We start from the raw sequence: 19,854 nt of genomic DNA on the forward strand, positions 1-19,854 counted from the left end.
TAGTCGATTAATGTTCGGATCAAATTAACACAAATTTATCTGTCTCATTTAAAATACCAATAATTCAAACTATANTATATATATATATATATACACACACACACACAAGTAAATATTTGAGAGAGTGTCATAGTATAGTAGAAGCGTCAAAACTACATATCTAGTACCGTATTGATGTATATGTGGCATGTATACAATTGCATGACAAATATGCGTTCCGCTGTGAAGAGATGTAATTTACCATTCGGAGGAAAGAAAAGAGAGGCCAAATCTCATGCAATCCATCTGCAGACAGAAAAAGTGCAATCATCATTTGTTTTCTTTCCTTTTCTTTTTTCTGTCTTCTCAACGCAAGTGAAGAGACAAACAATTAACAACTCATTTGAAATTATTGAAGTTGATCCTTCTCTTATCAACAAATCCACCCATCTGTGACAAAGTTTCATCATCATAATTGAAGAAATACGCACATATGTCTCTCTCCACCTGCTGGAAACGCTTGGTAGTCGAAGATCCAACCTTTTCCCTGTAATCTGCGTGTGTGTGTGTGTGTTTGTAGCCCCCCCCTCCCTCTTATTCTCATCTTTATTTCAAGAATCTTGTCCCTGTTTGTGTTCTTTCCCCCCTTCTTTTGGACTCTGAAAAGTTTGTGCAGTTAGCATATATGTGTGTAGAAGAAATCTTTTTTTTTTATGTAATATGTGGGGATTTTGTTAATTATGTTTTCTTCAATGGTGGGTTGTGGCAAGAGTTTTTCTTTATCTAGCTGAAAATTGTGTGGGATGTATTGATGTGACTTGTAGGGTTTGTTGGTTTCTTTTTTCATAGAAATCTTTGTTCAAAATTTGTTCGAAGCTCACAATTTATGATGTTAATTTATTTATGGGATTTTCTCGATTTAAGTTTTTTTTTCCCAGATCCCCAATTTTTAACATCTATGGAATATTCTCTGGGCTAGATTTTCATCCATCTCCTCCACTTCAAATTAGTTTGAGTTGAAAACACTAAAAGCAAAGCTGCAGTCTAGATTTTCTAAGAAAAGTTTCAGTCTTTTATCCAATCGAAAGAGGAAATTGAAAACCCAGAATGTGGAAGCAAATTCTTAACAAACTCCCTCGAAAATCCCAGAAGACGGATCAAGATTCGCAAAGAAACCCTAGTTCAGGCCCCAACGTACCAAGTCAGGTTACGGTCCGGGCCAATGCAGCCAACCCTGCTATCAAACGGGCTTCAGCTGCAGTCTTTCCAGCCAGTGTTATTGCAGGAATTGAGCCGTTGCAAGCCTTCAAGGATGTTCCAAGTTCAGAAAAAATGAATCTTTTCATTAGTAAGTTAAGTCTTTGCTGTGTAACATTTGATTTCACTGATCCGACCAAAAATATCCAAGAAAAGGAGCTTAAGCGAGCCACACTGCTCGAGCTTCTTGATTTTGTATCACAGAACCCTCCAAAATTCTCGGAGCCTGCGATTTTAGCATTGTGCAAAATGTGCTCCATTAATTTGTTCCGTATTTTCCCACCTAATTATCGGCTGAGTAACAAAAGTGCGGGTGAAAATGATAATGATGATGAGCCAACTTTCGATCCTGCATGGTCTCACTTGCAGATAGTGTATGATTTCTTGCTCAAGTTTGTGACTTCCACTTCTTTCGAGGTGAAAGTTGCGAAGAAATATATTGATCATTCCTTTATTCTGAAAATAATCGACATGTTTGATTCGGAAGATCCCAGGGAACGGGACTGTCTGAAGGCAATTCTGCATAGGATTTATGGGAAGTTTATGGTCCACAGGCCATTTTTAAGAAAGTGCATAAGCGATGTGTTCTACAGATTTGTATTTGAGACAGAGAAGCATAATGGGATTGCTGAGTTGTTGGAGATTTTTGGGAGTGTTATCACGGGATTTGCTGTACCTTTAAAAGAGGAGCATAAGATATTTCTTTGGAGAGCATTGGTTCCGCTACACAAGCCCAAGTCGTTGGGGATTTACTTTCAGCAGCTGTCGTATTGCGTGACTCAGTTTATCGAGAAGGATCCTAAATTGTCCGGCGTTGTGATTCATGGGCTATTGAAATATTGGCCGATTACAAATAGCCAGAAGGAGGTGATGTTTTTAGGTGAGTTGGAGGAGATTCTCGAATTGATCAATATCGCTGAGTTCCAAACGATCATGGTTCCGTTGTTCCAGAGAATCAGACACTGCATAAATAGTTACCATTTTCAGGTGACTGTTCAATTCTACAGTATCTTTCCTTAACCCCTTTTTTAGTTGCATTTGATATCATAATGATGTGTAATTCTTTAGTTGGAGTATTGAAGTTTAATATCTTCCATTGTCTGTTAGGATTGTCAAGTTCCTATTATTTTTCCACAAGAAGATAGCGTGTGATCATGGAAAAGCATTTACTTTATTAGATTGATATACGAGATTTTTATTGGTTTTTGTATAATCTAATACCTCGGTCATCATAAGTTGGCTACCGGAAAGAGGTTGTGATATGGCATTAAATTTGAGTAAAACCTGACGCATCACTTTTTGAAAAAAATTGTTACGCATGCATGTCATTGACGAAAGTTTGTTTTCAACTGTCATTTAATTGCATAGGAGCCACTACACCCATAACAACTGTTATTTCCCTAGGCTGTTATACCGAATCTTGCAATTTCAAGTCGTGTCTGAACAAAGCTTTAGCGAAACTCCTGAAAAGGGATTAAAGATCATCTAATGAGAGCAACTGGGATCAACATTTTCTGAAATATTAAAAATGGTCTTGATAAGGCCGATTAAACTTTAATGCAGGCGAAACATTCGAGACCACTGGGTACTCCGGTTAGAAAATATTAGGCTGCTAGAATAATCAGCCCAACATCAGGCATTATACTTGATCGGATAGCCTCGAGGTGGTGCTATTCTTGACTGAAGTGGGTTTTATAGTTGGCAGTGATAGCTTTTTCAACATGGAAAAATTAGTAAGGATAGTGTTTAATGATGTTTAGTTATATTGAATGGCAATATCTCCGCACTCTTTTTTGGAGATGCATAACAGAATTTATCAAATCCCATATGGTTTTACTATCAAGGGATCTTAGCCTCTTTTTTTTTTTGGCCCCATTTGATATGTTATTTTGACCGATCATATATATTTAATTCTGCGTCTATTACATTTCTTTTACATTAAAGTTTATCTGTCTTTCCTCTTTTAGTCTTGCAAGATCTCCTGCGCCATGTGAAATGTTGTCGCTGAACTAAAGCTTTTTAACAGATGAATTGATTCCAGTTTAATTCAATTTCCTCCGGTCCCATTGCAGGTAGCCGAAAGGGCTCTGTTTTTATGGAACAATGACCAAATTGTCAATCTAATTGCACACAATCGCCAAATTATACTGCCCATAGTATTCCCAGCTCTAGAAACCAATGCACAAAACCACTGGAACCATGCTGTCTTGAACTTGACTTTAAACGTGAGAAAAATGCTCGCTGAAATGGACGATGCTCTAGTGTTAACTTGCATATCCAATTGCCGAGAGGAGCAAGAGAAAATGAATTTGGTCATGGAAAAGCGAAAGGAAACTTGGGAGCGTTTGGAAAACAGGGCTAGTCTTCAGTCAGTATCAGGAAACACTGCTGTTCTGGTAACTTATTAACCGCCGCTTTTTCCTGTTAAGACAAGACCTTGCTGGCCTTTGTTCGTCCCAGAATCATTTTGTGATGGATTTGTTGCTGTTTAAATATGTTGTTTTCCCCAACGGAAGGCAGGGGAAGTGTATCTCTTTAGCTGTATCTTTTGTAAGGTGACTTGTGACTGCTTCCATGTGTGCCTTAATGATTTGCAGGTTCTATCTTTTCTTTATGTCTGCATTTCAACTTTTTTTTATTGTTAATAGACGGTAATTTGACTTTTAAAAGAGATGAAAGGTAGATTTCATGAATGAACAATGAGTGTATATGCACGATTTTTTTCATTTTGGGTTGTCTCTAAACCAGTCCGCCGAGGACAATAGTATGACACTAGAATGGATGATGCATGATCAATTCTCATGAAGCTTTGTGTGACATGAATCTGGCTGTGTAAATTGTTACGTAGATATTCACTAGCTAGCAAGGCATGTGTTTTTGAACGTTTGTTGTAGTCTTACAACCGAATTGGAAATTGTTATTTGTTTTCTGTTCAAAAATCAAAACCCAGAATATCAGAACCAAGCTTGGAATCTGGGTCATAAAAGTACTTAACCCAGTCCAAATTCTGTTCCTACTAAAACTAGAAACACAATAATACACGAATTAAAAATTGTTTTTATAGAAAAGAAGGGGCCAGTTTTAAAATTAAATCGAACTTCAATTTTAAAGAAATGTGTGAAAGATAAAGTTCGAAAATGAAATACAATCTACTCAAGTTTAAAATGTGTTTGAAAATGCCAATTCTCGTCTCCTACGAATGCAAACAATCTGTGTTTGCTTTTTTTTTTTTTTAACACAAAACAAGACAAGAAGCAGCCCAGTCCAAGATTTTTGTATTTTTCTATATATAATATATGTAATAGAATAGAAAAATACATAGCCAAGTCATGGATGGATGAGTGTCAAACTTTCTTTCACGCTGTTTCACTTTTGTCTTCGTAGAACACAACAGAATTAACAACCCTATAGCCAACGTTTGATGCACCCAGCCATCACAGACCGTCCCTGTTTAAACTTACAATATCTATGAGATTACTTCCTATCAACCCTAAAACATTCTTTTGCGCGCTTCAATTTTAGATTCACTCATCAACTCAATCATATGAAATTTATGTATTTCAAATAAATCGTCTTATATCAAATCATTGAATGCAAACAAAACCTTATTTTTCAAAAATATATTGTTTAATCAATCAATTTAAGATCATACACGATTGAGGTTTAAAGGCAACTATGAAGTCTAATATGTCCGCACATAATGGAAAACATTTTGTTACGGAGAGGGGAAAAAAAAAAGGTAACAGTTTAATATTTCAATGATTAAATAATTTGTTAATTAATTATTTAATGGGGCATCTTAGTGCATGAACACCAACAGTTGTGCAGAACCATCCACACAAGTGTGTGTGTGTGTGTGTGTGGATATATAAATTCCAAAATCAGTACTTACTTAAAGACAGCACTCGGTCCATAAAGCCGTCCAGCGACGTATAAAACTTTCCTAATATATATTTTCTGTATCTCACCTAACCTTTGGTAAGTCCAAAACGTATATCATATATATAAGCTCATTTCTCATTTCTCAATCAAACATAGTACCACCACAAAAATCCTTAATGGCGACAACTCTTTCAGAAGCCTATGAGGACACTCCTCTCCGACTTAAACACACAGTCCCTCTCGATTTCGACTCGATCCACGACCTACCTGACTCACATGTGTGGACCGAACCGTCGATCTTTTATCGGGGAAACGTATATGTCAGTCACATATGGACGAATCAAACGTGCCCATTGTAGACCTGGCGGCTCCAAATGCTTTGGAGCTAGTGGGCGATGCATGCCGAAAATGGGGAATGTTCCAAGTGATCAACCATGGGGTGCCCTCGAGTTTGGTCGGTGATGCCGACTCACATGTTCGCCGGTTGTTTGCTCTCCCAGCTGAGCAGAAACTGAAGGCGTTGCGTTCTCCAGGTGGAGCCACCGGGTATGGGCTGGCTCGGATTTCTCCTTCTTCTCCAAGTTAATGTGGCATGAGGGCTTCACCATTATGGGTTCTGCGGTCGAGCATGCTAAAGTACTTTGGCCTCAGGACTATGAAGAATTTTGGTAAGCCCATGCATATATAGCTAGGTTATTTATAACTACATATAACATGATAAAATCCTTATCACATGCGCTTGGATCGAGAAATTTGAAGTCATAAATTATTTAAAATCCAAGATTAATTTCAATTATATTTTATTGCTTGGATGAATCGTGATGGATCCAAGATTCACACAAAATGAATGTTATTTTAAATCTGTTTTCAAATTCTCGCTCCAAATCAAACTCTTCCCTCAAAGTGAAACATTTTTTTAAAAATAATCCCATTTCTTCTCACGCTGGAAACAATTTTTAATATAATTATTACTTAAGTTATTGCAATATGCAATACTATAAAATCTTGAAAATTACGTAAGAGAAAATCATCCATAATCCATTTTAAATAATATATATTATATAAATATTGGTAGATTATATATTAGACCGTTGAACACATGGTCAGCGCCACCTATANGTTCGATTAATATAATATCATGTTCAATTAGTCACATGGTCAGCGCCACCTATACACATGTATATCTAAAAGTTTAATTTTAGTATAAAAAGTTTGGTGATGTGATGGGATAATATCTTGAAATGAGTAATCCTGCGTGTAAAACATAATCTTTACAACAATTATTATGTTACAAAAATTTCATTTAACAAATCTCATGATAAATTCAATCTAAAATCTAATGAGAATATATCAAAATATTATGATATAATAGCAAAATCTCATGATATAATTGTTATAAATATCGATATACGATATATTGGAGGTAGCTTTAGCATTACTCAATTGAAATATATAGATAACATAATTATTTTTAATTTCAATTATCTTAATACTAACCTCAGATGAAACGAGTATGTAAGTTCTTATTCTTTAGATGTATCGCACAATGTATAGGATAAAAATGAAGACGATCCTAATTAACTGAGTTGTGCTTACTATAGAGCTTTAGATAACATTACTTAAATTCGGCTTAAGACGATAACTGAGTCATTCGATCGAACCCAACTCGATCGATCTATGGAATCAAAATTGAGTTTAAGTTCAGTTTAGATCGAGCCCCCATTGTAGCACTAGCTAGTAGCATGATATTAAACTTGCAAATTTATTGATAAATAAATAACATTAATTTTATTTTGCAGCAATGCAATGGACGACTATCAAAAACAGATGAAATCATTAGCCCACAAAATCTTGGTCCTCATCCTCAAGTCCTTGGAGGAAAAAGATCAAGAAACCCTAGTTTATGCAGCTTCTGTCCACAAATCTGAAGGGGCATTGCAGCTAAATTCTTACCCTTGTTGCCCCAACCACAACAAAGCCATTGGCTTAGCTCCGCACACAGATTCCCTGCTTCTAACAATTCTGCATCAAAATGACACTGAGGGTCTTCAGGTTTTTCGCGAAAACTCGGGATGGATAACAGTTCCTCCAGTTTCAGAAGCCCTAGTCGTCAATCTAGGTGATCTCTTGCACATCGTGTCAAACGGAGAGTTTCGGACGGCGTATCATCGTGTGCTTCCTAACGAAATGAGGCACAGGTTTACGATGGCCTTCTTCTACGGCCCTCAAGGTGATTCTGTGGTTGCTCCTCTGTCGAGCCTCGGTTCTCCCCGGTATCGTTCAGTGACGGTTAAAGAGTATCTCAGCATCAAGAACAAGCATCTTGAGAAGGCAATTCCGTTGCTTAAAACAGGGTAGATGCGTTCATTTTGATCATCGTTGGACTAGGTCTAGAATTCTTGAATTGCCAGCTTGAAAAGACAAATATTTTGGGGAGACAATATATTTTTATTTCCGAATGAGCTGAGGTGATTGTATGATAAATAATGGTGTTTTTATGGGAGATAATGTGAAGTTATAATTATTAAAATAAAGAATGTAAAATCAATTATATAATCTGAAACATTAGGGTAGTTTTCCTTTTAGAAAGACTGCAAACGCAAACTCACTGCTAAAATAGATAAACGATGAAAATAATTTCTCACTTCTAATATTCATTCAGTAAGCTAGCTATCAACGAATAGATGCAAAGAGAGACATTAAATAATAATAATAATAATAACAGTAATTTAAATAACAATAATAATTAATTAATTAGTACCATATATTGGCACACATACAAAATCGAATATGTTTATTTAAAAGCATGTTGAATCACGTAGAGACAGGCATAAAGACATGCATAGTGACAAGCTAAGCTTGCTAATGCATTAATTAATTAATTAATTAATCAATAAGGCTTTGTCTGCCGAGGATTTTGAGCCTTTATATATTATTAGGCGAAAATAATCAAAACGAATTTTCTAAATTTGTCAATTTTGTGTTCTAGTCTTATAAATATTTAAATTTGAGTTTTGATCATTTAAGTTAGGTTATGTTTTAGCTTTTGATCTTTTTTTTCGAAATGTTGACTTGATGTTAGAAATACTGATATGTTATCGAGAAATACTGATATATTTGACGTCACACGTCAGCACTCTATAGAAAAAAAACCAAAAATAAAAACATAATCTAAATTAGATAACTAAAATACGAAATAGACAAATTTAAAGTACTATTACATGTATGATTATTGTAAAGAGAACATGTTCAATAAACACACGCACGCACCATTGAACGAAGTCAAGTGTCACACACAAATGCATGCTTGATTGTCTTGTAACATAGTATATCAAATTAAAGAAATTAATCACAATAAGATTTTATTTTTTAAATTTTTATATAACATGAAATGAAAAAAAATTTAATTTTTTATATAATTTTTTTGGTGACAATTACGTTTGATCATGTTTGGCTAATTAAGGCGGTAATGATTAATATCCATAAAAACATATTACAAATAAATGTGAGTGGCTGCGTACTGAAATTGAGTCGAGTGGTCGGTCACGTCTCATTCTCTTTGGGACATTTTAAAAAATCCAAGAAAATTTTTCCATATGCGTGACCACTTTTAATGGAAATTTTCCATCTGTATCTGATTAATTATTCAAAATGAAAATATCGGAAAATTTTTTTAAATATAAAATTTTATGTTGTGCAAGGTCAATAATTAAGTCAATATTGTGTTTGTGTGTTACTGTTAATCCAAATCAATTAGCAAATAATCTTCTTAATTAATTACAAAATTCGATCCTCAGGCATATACAGATTATATATATTAATGGAGATTCTGATTCCGTGATTCGGATCCTTTTACAAAAATAATTGTTATTGATAAAAAGATGGATCACAACATTATTATTAACTACAATATTCAACATCGAAATGCGTCAGTATTTGGTTTTATTAAGAATAATGAGACGACGCTACAAATCAAATTTTAAATAGTCAAAGGTATTTTTTGACCGGTGATGGATTTGCATGTTTTGACAACACACATATATATAACTAACCCAAAAAAAAAAAATAGTAAAATTATCTTCTAATTTTTTTTAAAATTTTGCATTTTGGTAATGCAAGTATTTATTAAATTTGAATTTTAGTGATGTAAGTTGGGTTATGTTTTGGTTCATAGCTTTTTTTTTTGTCAAAGTGTTGATATATATATATGTATATATATATACCCAATAAACTAGATATGCTGGTGTTTGTTCTCTATATCTTGTTTCTTTACTTTTTGCCAGATCACATGTTTTAAAATTATATATATAATTTTGATATATTCTTTATCAATCGTGCTTATTTCTATATTCACTTAGTATATATATATATAATAGTCATGTGGACACAACATATCAAAAATAAAAGTAATTTTTTTTTATTATTTGACGATTATAACATAAATTATTAAGAATATTTCATTTCATTTTAAAATAAATTAAAATATGGGTTAAATTTAATGTATACATATCAAGTAATTTAAGCTTTATAAATGAAATTTTATGTATACTTTAGAAACTTAAAAATAAATTTGACACTTAGATGACAGTTTCGCATGGTTCTTCTGTATTTGTTTTCTAAAATCCAAATTAAATATAAAGTTGTCCGTCTTAGTTTTGAATTTGGAAGCAAATTTGAAATCGTATGGAAATCGAAAAACAGTTTTTCCATTCGATTTGAAAGGAGCCGTGGTCCAATTGACTTAATTCCGGGCATGAAATTATCATCTATCGAAAAATATGAAAGAAAAAAATGGAAAATCATAGATATTTAACGCGTTAAAAATAGAGAATTGGCGACAATCAATCATAATTTCACGTCATTCTTCACAAAAATATAGCATGTCCTTGATTACCAATCGATTCAAAAGGATGAATACATGCATGTTTTAAGAAATTTAATAAAATCGAAGTAATTATTTAATTATGCAGTTTCTATGTCTAAACAAATTATGATCACATATATAAGTTAGGGAAAATAATATTTTGGACTATTAACTTGTTCAATTTAGAGTTTGTATGCACTAAGTTTTTAAAGTTGGTTTGAGTATACTATGATAATTTTAATATAATTATTGATGTAACACTGAAAAATATTAACGTACCAATGAAAATAGACACAAAAAAAAAATCATTTTTTCTTTACATTATTATTATTATTATTATTATTATTATTGTTATAAGATAAGATGGCAAAGGTTGAAAGGCATGTGGGTGACCATTGTAGGAGTTGTCTCTCGTCCAAATGACACAGAAATGCCGAAGCACACCACCTTTGAATCAGTCCAATTTGCACCTTAATTCAAAAGCTACATTCCACTGAACTTCAGAAGTGGACCTCATTTTCATGATTGAACCCACAAAACGGATTTCAATTATACATATAGAATCAATTAACTTATTCGTAAATTGGAATCATTTATTTGAAATTTCAATTTAAACCCCCTTTTGGTTTTTTAAATTATTTGATGATATGAGAGGGGTTAAAAATTATTTTAACAAAAATTGGTAGGATTATGCCATTGGATGAAATAAATAAATAAAATAAAAATGACACCAAATCTGATTTTTTTTCTGTGGATGAGCCGGGTGGATGTTGCATGCATGGCAAAATGGCATGCATGGCACTGATTTTGATTAGTACCAATGCATGCCATGTCATGACAATCTATACTTGTGTACTCCCTAACCTAAATGCATGCGTGGCATTTTAATTATATCTTCCATCTAACTAGCTACCCAATCCTATATTAGCTTCAATCTTCGATTTGAACTATAATCATCTCTTAAATTAACTAGCAAATTTTATTTTTATTTTTATTTTTTTTAAAAAAAAGGAATATAGCAATCATTCGGGATTGAAATAAAGAGCATGTGAAATATTGTTGAAAAGTAAAAAAAATGTCTAAAATAGCCGGGTTATCGACATGTAATATTTGAATATTTGTGAGATTTAAAAATTTTGAATTATATCATATCATTTAGATACAATATTTTCTAGAACTACATATAAGCGCCACTGATGTTATCCTTGTAATCGTTTTAAAGAACAAACAAATAAACAAAAGAAATAAAAATAGATTTAAACCTCACACCACTTGCTTAGATGTAGGCAGTGTTTGGTTGTTTTGATTAGGTGGGATTATTTTTTTTTAACCCACTTAATCACTCGTTTGGTACGTTTTTTATTTAACCAAGTCAATCTCTCCTATGAATGATTAGGTTATATTAGGTAGATTAAAATAATATCTCCTCACCTCCTAGGATTCTTTATCACACTCTTAATCCATCCTATTTTTTCAATTTTATCATTCTCCTAAATCCAAACTCACAACTACTTCCTTCCACCGACCACCGCCGACCACCGCCTCCTCTTCCGGCCGACCGCCACAGCCGATTCCAGCAGGCCGCCGCCGCCGAAATCCGACCAACCACCGCCAGCTGCCGCTTCCGGCTGACCGTCGGACCGCCTGCCTGCCGCCGACCGTCAGACCACCTCCGTTGCCGGGCCATCGCCGGCCGTCGCCGAAGTAAAGAAAAGGGCAATTTCGCCATTTCATCAAAAAATTCAAAATTATCTCATACTTAAAAATCATATCAAACATAATACTATTTTACATCATATATTACATTTCTATCACAATCATTTTTTTATCATTTACATACTAATCATTAGTTTATTTTATCCTTTCAACCAAACGTAGCCGTATAGTCAAAGTCGAGATTGAAACATCCAAACTTAAACTTGGTAAAATAATACCGGGAAACGGCATTTTTAGTATTACATGTTTACTTTTGTTATTATTTGGTTTTTTATGGTATTAAATTTAAGTTTTAGTCCTATTTTTTTAATTAAAATGTTGATGTAGAACTACATACATCAATATCATGTCATGTTATCTCAACACCACATAAAAAAAGAACTAAATTACGATAGGAAAATAAAAAGAGGATTAAAACCAAAATTTGATATTATAGAGACCAAAATTTTATNTCTGGTAATGGTTTACCAATATATTATACATCCTCCACTAATTCTTGAATCGATATTCAAATTAAATGTATATTAGCTAGTTACTTTGTTTGAGTTGCACCTCGTATCCATATAAAAGCAACGAGGAAAAAGAAGGACGAGTGAGTGGGTGGATCGATGGTGTCAGTCAAATACGGAGGGACGTTTTGACGGGAGGTGATATTTACATGGAAATCCACATTGGAAATATAATTTTAAAGAAATGGATACTAATTTATATTATATTAATTTGTTGCAAATCCATTCAATTACTAACACTTCGTTCGGTCTATTGTAAAGCTTGATGATCTCTTTACAATTATTGGATAAACCTTCTCAAATATGGTGGCATGCAGTGGGTGGTTTTTCATTAATTAAAACAACTAAGAGTATACGAAAAGCCATGTAAGATAATATCCGAGTTGTGGCGGCATGCAAGCTGCTGCTGCCGAAGCAGTAGTACGTAGATAGGGTAGAGTCGTAGCAGTAGCTAGTGTCAGAATTAGAAATGTATTGTAAATGAATGACGTAGGTTCCCCGTAACGCGTGCTTTTGGTATTTTGGGAGAAGCGTGTAATGTCACAATGGAATTGAGGAATTCAATGCATGCCTCGCTCCACTTGCCTTGCTTCATTTTTCCAATATTATACATTTTGGATATGCATGCTACTCAATTTTTAAGCCATGTTTCTTGATTCAAGTATTCATGTGATTCTATATTTATTGTTATTTTTTCAATTTACTCTTATCAATTAATATTTTAGCTATTTCCAACAATTTTTTTAATCATATTAAAAAATTCAAAAANAGTGGCAGAGGCCCATCATTGTCTCAATAATATAATCAGCTAACGTGACACCTTTCCATCGATCAGAGAGGAGAATCCATGATGCACATTTTGGGTACACGCTTGCTTCTGACCCCTTTTTTTCTTTTTTTGGTCGATATATTTCGTGATTTGATTTAATATATAATACCATTAATTAGTCTGTAGTGATCCGGGGATGTCATTTTCTATTTTGTCCATTTTGGATGTCATCACGTAAGGGAAAAAAATATATAGAAAATCTTATCGTATATGTTAATATATGCAACAAATTTAGAACCCAAATCAAGGGAAGAATTGTGATACATTCGAACTTATTTTGCATTAAAATTCTCCAACATAAGTTGTAATCACAAACATGCCCATAAAACAATAATTTACAACTCACCCTCTTTATATATTTTATAGAGAAATCCGAAACACACTCGACAATATTGCATGTCCTCCCCCAAAATTTTTTCCTCCCCCTCCACATTTTAAATGAAAGTTATTTCAGTATTTATTTTTTCAAATAATTATATGGGCAAAGATGCGCTAAGCTTTTATCCTCCATTGGTCAGTTATATCCGTAGCAATGTTGACTGCATCTGATGAAATACCGAGGAGGCCTCTTCTGGTGAACCCTACCGCATACAACCCATTCTCCCCTTTCCAACCATTTGGGAAAGGTGATTTTGGAATTCCATCTTGTGTGAAAAAATCTGTCCCCTGCATGCCCTCATTAAATTATTACAACATATTTACCCATTTTAGGAAACAAGAAAATTCAAGATTTTAGTCCCAATCACCAACATTTTGACTATCTAAATTGTTTTATAATTTATCATCTTTAGATCATACAACTTCGCATATATTAACATATGTATTACAAGTCATTCCAAGTGAGAATAGTTGGACGATTAACACCAATAATCTTTTGAAAAGAAAAAGAGATATTAAATCATTAAGTCTGAATAAATTTTTGTCTGCTTAATCTGTCCAGTGATGAATACAACAAATTCCTCAGAAAAGAACAAAAATAACAGTTTCTAGGGATCGACGCCTCATGTAAGACGCAGCTCGTAACATGCATTTTGTGATGACAACAACACAACATGCAATAAATCCCAAAGAAAATATTTTTTGAGCAGAAGGGAAAAATGATCCAAACAAAAGCCATCAGATTTTCTCTTTTGTGCAACAGTTAGTATCTTCAGTGAGGCAGAAAACGATATATGACTGTGAATTCTGAACGAGAACCCAAAAAAAAAACATGTAATATTGTCTTTAATACCATTTCAAATGAAGTCCAGCCGTCCCAACAATTTCTCCTTTACTAGCTTCAATGTAAACATATTTAGGAAAAATTATATTTATGATCTTTTTTAATTTATATTATCAAATTTCAATCTAGTTTTATATTTTTACATTTTAACAATATAGTCATTTTTTAACGAGATTATTGATTTGACATTATACACGGTAGTATTTAATCAATGTCACGTCGAAAAAAATTAAATAAAACTGCCCATTTTCCCAAATATATTTATTTCTCATATTTTGAATTCGATTTAACATAATTAGCGTCGCAAAAAAATATAACGACGAGTATGAATAATAATCCCACAAATATGCAAACCAAACAGTTCGTTTATATCATCATATTCAAAAAACGTATTGTCATTTTTATTTTAATTAAATATTACATACCTCGAGCCAACAGGGCACATTGCTCCTATACCCAGTTGCCAAGATTATTGAATCAAATTCCTTCTCTTGGCCATCCACGAATCTTGCCCCGTCCTGTGTTATCTCCTTCACTCCTTCCATCACCTGCAACATTAAAATTTGCAAAAAAAAGATTCGATATGTAGTCAAATATTAAGCGATGCGCATGCTACTGATCATTATTTATTCACGTGTCTATTAATTTTGTGTAATTTACCGTAATTTTACAGGATTTAATCTGAGCAAGGGCTCCAACGTCGAGTACAGGTGTCTTCCCAGTGGCGTTTTTAAGCTCGAGTGGGCCGGTTTTCGGCCGCCGGAGATTTAATTTATCAGTGTTGCCTAAGGTGAAGTTAGCCACCAGCAAGAGGAACTTGTCAACAAGTTTTAATGGCAGAAATTTCAGAAGTGCCATTGCTATTGTGAATGTTGAAATCCCAAACATTTCTCTTGGCAAAATATGGACCTGAATCATCAAAAAATATAGTAGTTTTGTCAAATTTTATGACAAAAGGGATAATGGGATTATTTTAAATATAGTAAATGTTACTTACAGAGTTTCTAACCACCATGTGAGGGATTGCATTATGCCTACAGAGATCTAAGCTAACTTCCATACCAGAATTTCCACAGCCCACAACCAAAACTCTTTGATTCTGAAACTCAGAGCCCGATTTATAGACACTGGTATGCATGACGGGCCCTCGGAATTTATCCATCCCTTGAATTTCGGGTGTAAAGGGTTCGGCATTTTCACCAGTGGCTACAACCAGCCACTTCGAGAAGTATTGGAAATCTTGAGTTTGAACACTCCAGAATCCAGTAACAGAATCAAATTCGGCTCTGGAAACAGACTGGTTAAATCTTGGCTCGATGTTGAAGTGTTTCGCGTAAGACTCCATGTATGAAATGAACTGATGTTTAGTGGTGTACTTGGGGAAAATTTCAGGGAAACTAAGTAATGGAAGTTGGCAAAATTGCTTGGGCAGATGGAGTTTGAGGCGATCGTAGGTTCTTTTTTGCCATAAAGAGGCTATGCAATCGGTTCTCTCGAGAATTACAGAAGAAACGCCATTTTCTTGAAGGCATGCTGCCACTGCAAGGCCCGAGGGCCCTGCGCCTACGATTATAGGCCCGGTGGAGAACAAACTGTTCGTTTTACAGTTTCCATCATCTTTTTTACAGGCACCCATTTAGAAAAATGAGCCAAGAAATGGTGGAGAGTTCAAGAAATGAATTGGCAGGCAAGAGAACGCGGTTTATATTACCGAGGGTGAAGCTTCTGTTGTTTCACCTGAAGAAGAAGCAACTTTCGAAGAGTAGGACGCGAGAAAATGAATAGAACAGAGGTGAAAACACTAGTTTTTTTCAATTTATATGCATGTTTTTTCTATTCAAATGAGTCGAAATAGGGTGAAATAGAACTCTGATGGGAAGTTGAGGCGTGAAGGTGAAGGAAACTCTGTTTTATGTGTATCTCAAGGCATTTTCTTCTCAACTTTATGGCTGCAGGTCTGAGTTACAGAAAAGTGGTAAGAAGGTAGACACACACACACATATATATACATACATGTACATGTACATGTACACAACACATGTATGCGTTTTACTTAGAATTACCCTTTGTGAAATTTTTAAGAGGTGGGGATGGTAAAAGAGTAGTGTATTTGAACTTTTATTATTAGTGGTTTCAAATTCTAGCTGCAGCTCGAGGCCTCAAGGAAACACTGAGTTGAACTCACCGGGATCAAAATTAAAAATTCAAGCTCCACCAGCTCGCTAGCTCAGTTTGGATTCACATTTTTCTATTCAATGGATACATTTGTAATTCCATGATACTAATTTAAAATCGCAAAGTTGGGTTAGATAAGTGTCAAATACGATAAAATTATTACGATGTTTTTTATATTATAATAATTAATGTGTTTATGAGTGTGCTTATACTCTTTTGAATAATAAAAGTTTCATTCTGATCTCAAAAATTTTATATCAAATATTTATCTTTTTGTGATTTTGGTTATCTATTTTATTTAATTTCAATTTTATATCTTAAAATATTTTCCAATGTATATAAAAAAATCATAGGAATAAAAATCTTCTATATAAAAAAAAAAACCCACGTTGTATTGCTTTATTTCATGCTGATTGGAAGATCTAATTTTCAAATTTTGACTTTTTTCCTTCTGAAACGCCCTTTACTTATGTAATAACACAGAATCGATTCTAATGCACTCTATTATCTATAAAAAAAAATTATATGTTGACTTAGGGCATCTCCAACCATACTCCATAATGGAGGATTCCTCCATTATGGAGGATGAAATCTTCTCCAACCGTGCTCTATTTGTTTCCTCTATTTTAGAGCATACAACAGTGATCCTCTATTTATGGAGTATCACTGTTCATATAAAGGATGGAAAAAGAGTGAGAAATAATTACAAAATAGATATTTTAAAAATTACAATATAGTCTTTTTGGAAAAAAAAATTGAAAAAATATTACTGTTCTCGATCGACTGGTGGCTTGAAGAAGAAAAGATCGACCAACACACAAACTTGGTCGACTCACACACCCACACTTAGGTCGACCAAAACAGATTTGGTCGTGCTTTGGTTGCTTGGTCGACATGTTTTGGTATCTTGTTTTTGTCGATCAAGATAAAGCTTCAGTTTTGTTGATCAAGTCGAATACACATGTAGTTGTGTCATGTTTAGCGAATTAATTAAGTTTAGTTAAATAATATATTATGAAATTAATTAATTATGTGTGTGTGTATGTGTATTCGAAAATGAAATAAATTAAAAAAAGAAAGTATTTGGTAATATTTAGAAGATATGGGTTGAAAATGAAATAAATTAAAGAAATAGAGTATTTGATAATATTTAGAGGATAAGATTGAAAATGAAATAAATTAAATAAATAGAGTATTTGATAATATTTAGATGATATGAGTTGGAGAAAGTTTTTGAAAATAGAGATCATGAATCTCTATTTTGAAGGATAGAAGATAAAAAAGAGAGGATATGGATCGGAGATGGCCTTGTAATAGATAAATCTAACTTATAGCTTGTTTTTAAAAAAAATAAATTAGTTGAAGAATCCAACTCTTATTTTTACTTAAACTGCAATTTAAAGCTTTACATACATATGTCATTAAATATATATAAAATCATTTTAACAAACAAGAATTTATTGTCATACGAGTGTGCTTCGCTGAATGGTTTATTTTATAGGAAAAAAGAATCGAGATATAATAAATTTAATCTCTTTCGCTACCTTAAGTTTTTCTTCCTATTTTTTCATTATAACTGTAAATATAACGATGTGATCCATTTACAGATGCCATTTAGAAATTGTTCATAGATTTTCATTATCAGCTCAAATACGATAATTTCTAATACGAATCAAATAATTTTCTTTAATTTGTTTGCTCATAAATTTTATTTTAGAATATAAATTTATGAGATCTATAATTTTCAGATGCAGGCGGCTCATAAATANCTTGCCTGTATATTTTCATCTGCTTCTTGCTTGATCCATCTGGTTGGAACAACCGAAACAAGAAAATCTCCTATATATGTAAGTAATATCATCTCATGATTTCATGTTATTCTCTGTCTCTGTAATGAGGGCCGAAAAGTGCTCCACAACCCCTAAAATTTTGAAGTCTGAATTACTATATACAAATATTCCAATCGTGGATCGGATTAAGAGATCGAAGAAAGGAGTTCTTAAAAAAAGTTTATAGATATTTACCACAAGAACTACATCTGCTAATACCGGAGTAGTTGGAGCCAAGTGAAAATTGTTCACTAAAAATATATACTAAACATCCTATAATGTTTATTTAATTTAAAGCATACGATTGTCTAAAAAATATTTTGAATGTCAAAATAAAATTTTAAAAATTCAGCTACGATTTGTTGCGGAGTGAGAAACTGTGGAGCTTTCAACCCGTTGACGAAGGGGATGATAACAGATGGTTGGGCGGAGCTATCGTTGAATTTGTCAACCAGGCATGGTGCTACTGCAAGGCCCGGGGGAGTAGGAAGCAGTATTAGAAGAGTAGGATGCGAGAAAATGAATAGGGCCGAGGTGAAATGTGTCGAAGTAGGGCAAAATAGAGCTTTGATGAGGAGTTGAGGCGTGAAGGTGAAGGAAACTCTGTTCTCCCTGTTTCTCGAGGTATTTTCTTCTCGACTTCACGGGACAAATAACATTTTGGTACAGTAATTAGTACATTTTTTTGTCATATTATTAAAATAATTTATTCTTTAACTACATATAATCTCTGTAATATTTTTCATATTAAATTATGTAATTTTGTCTTTTAATTATTGAGATATTTGATAAACTTTAGATATGATATATTTATTTGAAAATATTTATTTTCTAATGAAACTCTTATTTCCGTACCTTGTAAAATTCTATTCAAAAAATAAATTTTAGGACAAAAACTATTATAAATAATCGAAAATAAATGCTTAGATTAATTGATGAATATAGACGACATAGGAGAACAAGCACTCGATAATTTACTTCGAAAAGATCAAGTGATCAAGTCAAGGCGTATTATTATGTTGGCATAGAATGTTAAGACACACATGCGCAACACCTAATTGTAGTGTTAATTAGTGTGTTATTAATCAAACATAATTTCGGCTTCACAAACGTTATATATGTAGTTTGGTTATTTGCTTTGATGACTGTTTTAGATGCACTTTGATCCCTCATTTCGTTAAAAAAAGTTAGTTTTTCTTTATTCACTAGCAATGATTTTGTAAAATGGCAAAATTTTCTAGTGAATATTTTGTTCTGAGGCATCGCACAAGCACACTTGTGCATGATTAAATATGTCTTATTTTATTTATTAAAGTTTAATTGTGTGATAAATGATATTATTCCGCTGTATGTTGTGTTAATGTGTTACAACACTGAACACAACATTCGCATACGATTCACATATTCTCAAATGTACAATTTAGTATTTTATGTCAAAAAACTCTTTCAATATATTTTTGGTCCTTGTTGACATGCTGACGTGATACCGAAAAATGTTTACATCACATCGAAAAATGTTGACCTGACACTGAAAATTGTTGACGTAAATGCTGACGTGTTGTGGAATTTTTAATAGTGGAGGTAAAACCGTA

General features: G+C 33.3%; 2 protein-coding genes and 1 pseudogene across 2 annotated transcripts; 2 read left to right on the forward strand and 1 right to left on the reverse strand.

Annotated features, from left to right (window-relative positions):
* The first annotated feature begins 214 nt into the window (after positions 1 to 214).
* Positions 215 to 3,850, forward strand: LOC140968287 (serine/threonine protein phosphatase 2A 57 kDa regulatory subunit B' kappa isoform-like). The gene is made up of 2 exons (XM_073429198.1): positions 215 to 2,223; positions 3,309 to 3,850. The coding sequence occupies exons 1-2, from the start codon at positions 1,087 to 1,089 to the stop codon at positions 3,642 to 3,644; spliced, it is 1,473 nt and encodes a 490-aa protein (XP_073285299.1). The 5' UTR covers positions 215 to 1,086; the 3' UTR covers positions 3,645 to 3,850.
* A 1,436-nt stretch (positions 3,851 to 5,286) lies between these two features.
* On the forward strand, positions 5,287 to 7,568 carry LOC140968315 (gibberellin 3-beta-dioxygenase 1-like; annotated as a pseudogene).
* A 5,882-nt stretch (positions 7,569 to 13,450) lies between these two features.
* Positions 13,451 to 16,214, reverse strand: LOC140968314 (probable indole-3-pyruvate monooxygenase YUCCA4). Its single transcript, XM_073429238.1, has 4 exons — positions 15,256 to 16,214; positions 14,919 to 15,167; positions 14,684 to 14,806; positions 13,451 to 13,702 (listed from the first exon to the last, which is right to left on the reverse strand). Exons 1-4 carry the CDS (start codon positions 15,892 to 15,894, stop codon positions 13,529 to 13,531), a joined length of 1,185 nt encoding a protein of 394 aa, XP_073285339.1. The 5' UTR covers positions 15,895 to 16,214; the 3' UTR covers positions 13,451 to 13,528.
* Positions 16,215 to 19,854: the final 3,640 nt, after the last annotated feature.

This window comes from Primulina huaijiensis, unplaced genomic scaffold, assembly GCF_012295235.1.
Source record: "Primulina huaijiensis isolate GDHJ02 unplaced genomic scaffold, ASM1229523v2 scaffold3501, whole genome shotgun sequence".
Lineage (NCBI taxonomy): Eukaryota > Viridiplantae > Streptophyta > Magnoliopsida > Lamiales > Gesneriaceae > Primulina > Primulina huaijiensis.